We start from the raw sequence: 7,654 nt of genomic DNA on the forward strand, positions 1-7,654 counted from the left end.
GAGTGTTTGGACAACGCTCTCAGGCACACGGTGTGACTCTTGGGGTTGTCCCGTGCAGGGCTAAGAGTTGAACTCAATGATCCCCTTCCAGCTCAGAATATCCAGTGATTCTGTGACTGACCAAGGAGGCCCAGCAGCGATCACTTCCCCTCAGGCCCTGGGCTCCCACCGCTCCCGCGGGGCCCGTTCGTTCCTGCGGGAGCGCAGCGGCCGCGCTGCCCGGCGGGGCCGGCAGGGGGCGGTGGCGCTGCGGGCCCGGCCCCGCCGCCTCCGGTCACCTGAGCGGCCCTTCCGCGGCGGCGGGGCCGGGCCGAGCCGCCGCCATGCGGATCGAGAAGTGCTACTTCTGCTCGGGCCCGATCTACCCGGGCCACGGCGTCATGTTCGTGCGCAACGACTGCAAGGTACGGCGGGGCCGGGCCCGCTCCCCCGGCAGCCGGGGCGCTCGCGGGTTCGCCGGGTCCCTCTCCCTGGGCCGCAGCCCCCGCACGGGCCGGGCCGCGTTCGCGAGGCGCTGCCGGGCCCGCACACACCGCCTAGGGGTGTCGGGGAAGCGGCAGCCTCGACCCGGAGCGACGCAGCGCTTTGGCCGTCGGGAAGAGTGGGGGATGAATTATATTTGTTTTCGGTTCTTAGTAAGAAATTAGACGGCTCGCAGAGCCGTATACAATCCTCATCCTTTAATATTCTGATTTTAGGGAAGTGTAGTTTCAGGTAGGAGCAGGTTGCACAGCTCTGAGCAGCCGAAGTTGCAGAGGGAGGCCGATGGCCTGTGTTCCTCGTGGTGCTCTGCTAAAAGTGCTGAAAGTCGTAGCTCAGGGATCTGATGTGACTCCCCCAGTTGAGGCTGTCACAACAGGCCGTGCACAGCGCTCTGGGCTTTGCACTGCGGTGACAATTCCCTACATAAAACGTTGTGTATAGTTTTCCAGCCTTTGCCGAAACTCGCCGTCGTTCCTGCGGGGCGCTGGAGACCCCGGTGTGAAGTGAAGCTTGCGCAAATAGCTTCCTTCCTGTGCTCGGGCGTCAGAACACATCCCGGCCGGGCTGCGCTGCTCGATGAGTCACGGCTCTGGGGAGCTCGGTGTGCACTGACACAGCTCCGTTTGCTGAAAAGGGCCACGAGGTGTGTGCTTAAAAAAGATACCACAGTGGCAGGTTAGCTGTGAACACATAATCTATGAAAGAGACAAACCTGCCGTTCTGTTTCGCTGAGTTGAGGTGAAAAAACTTGGTAGAAGAGTGTTAAAAAAAAAAAAAAAAAGTTCTTTGAAGGTGATCGCCTTAACTAGAGGTTTCTTATTTTCTGTTCATTTTCTTTAGAAGTGACTATTCGGTGGGAAGGAGAATATGGTTTAGAAAAATAGGGTTTTCAAAAATTCGCAAGTAACAAATGTAGTTTTAAGTATTCTTAAGTAAAGAATCTTGCATTCTGTAGAATGTGTGGAAAAACAGGGAAAGAAGAAAAAGGCCAGTTAAAACATTTTAACATATTCTTTAACAGCTTTCAGTGAATTCACTCCGGGGCTTAACTATTGTGCTTAGAACTCCTTTGAGGCTTAAAGCTGCATTCCAGAAAATAGACTTTTTTTGTGTGTGTGTGTTGCATTCAGTATGAGAGGTGTGAGGATTTTTATTGTCAGAATGGTGCTGTATCTAAAAAGTGCTGGCAGCTATATAAAATTGTTTATTCATGCTACAGGTTTGGTTTTATGGTTATTTTTGCAGATGATAATTCTCACAGCTCAGGCATATTTTATTTATAATCAGTTTAATTGTAAGTATTTGTACATATCCCTGGCAGCTGTGAAAATGACTTCATGATGAAAAAACAATAATAGTACTTGAAATTATTTTTGTTAATAGCAATACTTGCTATAAGAATACTGATATTGGAAAGAGGAATATAATTTCCCATAAGTAGGATTGTTAGAGTAAGCTCAGTGTTTGTTACCATGCTTGCAATGGGCACTAATAACATGATTTAACTAAGATTTCTTTTTTCACCTCCCTTCTCTAAGATATTTAGATTCTGCAAATCAAAATGCCACAGAAACTTTAAAAGGAAGCGAAATCCCAGAAAGATGAGATGGACCAAAGCATTCCGAAAAGCAGCTGGCAAAGAATTGACAGTGGTAAGAATTGGTTCACACTTTACATTGACACTATGAAATGGCAGAAATGTAACCTCTTCCCATTGCAAATAGGCTAGGTTAGGTGGCTTAATACATTGCCATTTAATTAGATGAGCTGGAGGGATGGAAGAAGGGGAGAAAAGAGAGATTGTGGATGAGAATGTGAGTTTTTTGAGACTGAGCTATTCATTTAGCTTGACTGTAGCTTGGATCTTCCCATTTCAGCTTCATGGTGGAGGCCAGTGTATCAGGTGTCCGTGTTGGTGGTCCTAGTAACTCCTAGTCCAAGGCATTTCTTTCCATCTACAAATCTATTCTCTGTACCTATCCATTTGATAGTTTTATTTCTGCACAGTCAGATAATCTGGGTCAACAGGTACCCCAGGAAGTCTCTCAGTCTAGGCCCCTAAAATAGTTACCTTTTGAAGTGTCTTTAAAAGCATACAATGTATAGGAAAAGCCTTTGATAGGTAGGACTGTTTCAAAAACAGCATGAGATCTTAAAAGCAGTTCCAAACAGAGTTGCTTTGGTGGTAAAAATATTAAACAGTCACATTTGGTGGGACAGTCCTTAAATAATTTAAGAATGACTGTGATTTAATTACCTGTTTTTTGATAGAATATTAACAATTTAGTAAGCATTTTGACACTGTGATTTACTGCCTTCTGTGGATCTTCCAAGGAGAAGAATGTGATTTTATTTTTTAATGCGACTCTGAAAAGCCAAGATTAATTAGCAACTTTGGTAACTGTGTTTCTTGCTTTCAAGTTGTTTTTGGCTAACTTGAATTACCTTTTTGACAAGAACTTGATTTAAAATTTCTTTATATATGTCTAAATAAGTGACAATGTGCTCCAATTTTGACATGCATAATGAGCCAGCTTTGCGTAGTGATGATGGGAAATAACGTAGTTTCTAAGAAGGTGACAGGTAACTGCTTTACCTCAACAAAAAACAACCTTTGGGCAGGGAAAAGTCCTCAGATAAAACTGGTGTAAAGCTAAGTATGCCTAACAAAATAATTAGGAAACTGTTTTTTCATCTTCAACTCATGGTGGGGGCATTAGGGGATGGCAGCTGCTCCAAACACCACAATATCACCAATTGACATATTTCAAATTAATTTATATTGTTTCAATATTAAGATGAAATAGTGGTTATTTTTTTTTTTAACCTTTTTGAAATTGCAAGCTGTTGAGTAGAACTTATTTGACCTGCATTAAAATATTTCAGCTCTGCAGGTTTTCAATTTTGCCTTCCACCTGTCTAATCTATTCTATATTTCCTGCTCCATATAGGTTTTCTCTGTCTCCCTGTCTTGCTAAATAGAAAATAGCTGAGGGAGACGTTTCAGTAAATAGTTCTCTTCAGACAAACCACTGTGGCTCCTGACTGACACTTTGAGGTCAAACTCTTCACTTGATTTCCTTCTAGTGTAGTTATCTCTAAAGGTTGTTAAAGTCTGGGAACTGAGGTTCTGAAAGGAGGGGCAAAAATCACATAAAATATGAAGTTATGTGAGTAATGAGTGCTATAGTAAGAATGTGTTGATCTAAATATGCTTCTATATATGATCTGTATTTACTTTTTCTTAATACAGGATAATTCATTTGAGTTTGAAAAACGTAGAAATGAACCAGTGAAATACCAGAGAGAGTTGTGGAACAAGACTGGTGAGTCATTCTAGAAAAAAACAAAAGAATAATTTTTTACTCTACATGAATGTATTTTCAGGAGACTTCTTAGAGTATTCATACTTTGTTGTGATTGTGTTTGAAATTACTGGAATCATGACCAAATTCTTATGTGTGGAGGAGGTTTGAGTTGTGAACAGGTGTGGAGTTTCACTTGATGTTTATTCTTTTCAGAAAATGGTTAGAAAATGAGGACTAGCATTCCTTTATTTTGAATTATTGTCTTCAAAACCCCTTAGTGGTTCTCCAGCTTTTAAGAGGCTCCCAGTGTAAGCCTTTTACACTGTTGCAGTTGTTTCTTTGTTCCTGCTCATTCCACTTCAGTTTCTTTCATGGAATCAATTGCTCTGAAAGGGAAGAACTGCTTGTATCATGAATGAATGCCACGAAGGAGAAAGTGGTAACTTGCATCTGATTTCAAGTAGTGAAGAAGCTCAGTTGCAACTGAATCTTCCCTAGTGATGGTTAACTGTGAGAATTATGTGTAGGCAGAAAAGTGGAAGCATAAATAAGTTGTAAAATACCGTTCATCGTAGTTGTTACACAGAATATTCCCTTATCCTGCTCTTTGAAGAAGGAATAACTTTCTCTATATAGTGTAAGACTTGCCTCTGGTACATGTTATGGAGTGCTGGTAGAGTTGCTCTGTAAAAATAGCATGTATTTTCATCTGCAGGTATGTAAGCAGATTTAAAACAATTTCTGATTTATTTCAGTTGATGCAATGAAGAGAGTGGAGGAAATAAAGCAAAAACGCCAAGCCAGGTTTATTATGAACAGGTGAGAAGTATTTGTATGGTGGGAGCTCTCACATGTCTGTATTAGGCATCCTTTCCACAAACAGGATGATCAAATGTTTTAAGTGGTTATTTGCTTTTTATATACACAGTGATGTGTATATTTATCTTACAAATAGTTTGAGTGGGCTCTACTCTGCATTATTGGCTGTCAAAGCAAATGCAACTTTTAGACACTCAATGATAATAGTTAAATTTCCTTATATATAATTCAGAGTCTTACATTTAAACAAATTTCTGATTAGAGTTGATACAGTGCTGGTTTTTTCCTAGTTTTGTATCCAGTATTTGCTTGAATAGGGTTTCAAATACTTTTAACCTATATTTCCTCATAGTAATAGTTATTCCCAGCTTATGTCTTCCTTTAGCAAAAGATGTCATGCATGAAAATGAAAGTGTACATCTCATCTCCTCTTTTAAGTTAATTGAATCTAATCTTCCCCTTTCCCAGATTAAAGAAGAGCAAAGAGTTGCAGAAGGCAGAAGACATCAAAGAAGTCAAACAGAATATTCACCTTCTTCGTGCTCCCCATGCAGGTAAGGACTTGCTTTACCTGGTTTCCATACACAGTTTTAGGATAAATGCCCAATTGTACAGATGAGTAATCCTGTGCATTTGTCTTACAATTAATTTGTTTACTGGTTATGGAGAATATGCATGTTTGTTAACCAATGCATTTATCTAAGGCTTCCCTTTGAACTGATTGTGTGAATTCAACAGACTCTACCACTGATTGATATAAAAGAGAGGTTCAGCTTTGCTGTTTGAATATGTCAGTTAATAGAGTAGGGTTTCTTTGTAGTTCACAGTGTGAACTTAATGAAACTTCCAAGAAAATGCTGTCTCTTGAGTAAATTAAGATTTTGAAAAAATTATTTACTTTAAAATTAACAGTTAACGGAGTAATGGAGAAAAGTTAAAAGTATTTCCATTAGTTCTTGTTTTATAAAAAATTACCAGTGGTTTTGTTTCTCCATTATTAGATATTAACTAGAAGTTTCTTCTGTGTTTTTCTTCCAGTTTGCAGTATCTGTAGTCTAAGGTTGCATATATATATATATATATATATATGTATAAGATAAGATCTTGTCAGGATACATCTAAACTTTGTTTTAATCTGTCCCATTTTTTTTGAGGAAAGAAAAAAGATCTGACTAAAAGACTAAACCCAAGTGTTTATTTCTTTGTCTTTGCTTATGTGAAATGAATGGTGCACAATAGTACATGATACATCTGTTGGTCAAACACCAGCTGCCTTTTCAGTATTCTGCAATTCTAACTGGGCAGGGAGCAGAATCAAATGTAAATCTTGAATTTTTATTTTCCTTTCTTTTCCTTGTGTTGGTATTACTGAGAGTTAACACTCTTGCCATCCAACACAGCATTCAGAAGGACTTAAATCTTTATGTAAAAACTAATGTGAGAAGGCCATTGATCTGTTAGAAGTAATGCATTTTTATAGTGCTTTGCCAGGTTCTGCCAGGCATTGTCAGCTGTATCAGTTTGTCATGCTAGATGAAAATATGTTTGACTGCATTTTAGATTTTGCTTATAAACAGCATCAGTTTCTCTGCTAAAACAATTCAGTAGTTTTAAATGGTGATAGAGGGTAGCAATACATACCTTTGAGCATGATGGTTTTACTCCTAAATAACTCTTTAAGCAATGTATTTAGACTGTTTCGCCAAGAATAAACACATATATTGTTCAGATAAAAACAGTTCTTTGGGTTTAGAGAAATGTCTTTAATTTAATTTTTTTTTCTTTGAAGGCAAACCAAAACAACTGGAGGACAAAATGGTGCAGAAACTGCAAGAGGAGGTGCCTATGGAAGAAGACTCTTAAAGTGCTTTCATTTTCTATTTATATCTGTTCAGCAGTTAACAGTTCCCTACTGCCTCACCTGACATCATTCAGAACTGTGCTTACAGTTGAAGAAAAAGACATTTTAATGAATAGTGGTCATTTACCATTTGGATTATTTTTTGGTTTATAAGAAACAGTGAGTTGGATACTGGTTTGGGCAGTTCTTAAATTCGTGCAATTTGAGAAAACCTTGTCAGACCTCCTGCTCAATGGAGCGTGAGGGGTTATTGTTTGAGATACTGTGTGCTCCTTGGAAAGTTACACTTTTTCCAGGTAAATTTCCCCTCATAATTCAAGGAATAAAATATGCTGGCCCTGAACTTTTTTTGCTTTGTCTGTTGTTCTTTCATAGTGGTAAAAGCAGATAATGGTTACAAGGTTACAAGGGGCAGAACGTAGTATTTTTCATGTAGTATTTTTCATCAGTCCAGTGTAGTCCAGACTTACTTTCACTCTCGCCCTTGGGAAAATTTTTCTGTTTGTTAAGAATACATATAGTGTTTGTTTTTTCTCCTTTTTAAGTCCTTCCCCAGGATTCCATTGCAGTTGACACCTGGCAAAGCTAACATTGATACAGGACCTAGGTTTGGAAAATGCTAATGGTGATATCTGGAGTTGGACCTGCCATCATCCTAAGGAAATTCAAATCTAATGTGTAATCAGGCTGACTGAGATGCTCAGTAAATCACACTTTAGACTGTTTTTACCTGACACTCAGGATCATTTTGATAGAAAAAATGCTGTTAAATCATAAATATTTTGCATATTGTGGTGGTATTTATTCAATGTGTCAACAGCACTGAGATGAATAGTTGCTGTTTTAAACTGTCAGCAGTTTATCTGCAACAGTGTGATCAAAGAAAACTGTCAAAGGCATTTACAGCATTTGCTTTCTTGTCAGTGCTGGTTATCCTGAAAAACAGTAATTTGTAGTTCCACTGCAAACTTGGGTGTGTGCTACAGTAAGCACTGGAAAACCTCCTCGTACCTACCACCCACATGTGTTGTGTAGTTCAGAGGAGAGTCATATTTGAACATATGTAAGGGGGCTGTGGGGAGTGTCTGAAATAAACAGGCATTGCATTCAGTTTTTCTCTCTTGGTTTATGTATTATGTTTAGAAAATGTTGATGTATTTTAGTGAGAATTCTAGTAATAAAA

General features: G+C 39.3%; 1 protein-coding gene across 1 annotated transcript; it reads left to right on the plus strand.

Annotated features, from left to right (window-relative positions):
* Positions 1-252: 252 nt before the first annotated feature.
* Positions 253-6,814, plus strand: RSL24D1 (ribosomal L24 domain containing 1). The gene is made up of 6 exons (XM_064668740.1): positions 253-404; positions 2,022-2,135; positions 3,737-3,809; positions 4,547-4,610; positions 5,079-5,164; positions 6,400-6,814. Exons 1-6 carry the CDS (start codon positions 324-326, stop codon positions 6,471-6,473), a joined length of 492 nt encoding a protein of 163 aa, XP_064524810.1. The 5' UTR covers positions 253-323; the 3' UTR covers positions 6,474-6,814.
* Positions 6,815-7,654: the final 840 nt, after the last annotated feature.

The sequence above is a fragment of the Pseudopipra pipra genome, chromosome 12 (genome assembly GCF_036250125.1).
Source record: "Pseudopipra pipra isolate bDixPip1 chromosome 12, bDixPip1.hap1, whole genome shotgun sequence".
In the NCBI taxonomy this organism is placed as follows: domain Eukaryota; kingdom Metazoa; phylum Chordata; class Aves; order Passeriformes; family Pipridae; genus Pseudopipra; species Pseudopipra pipra.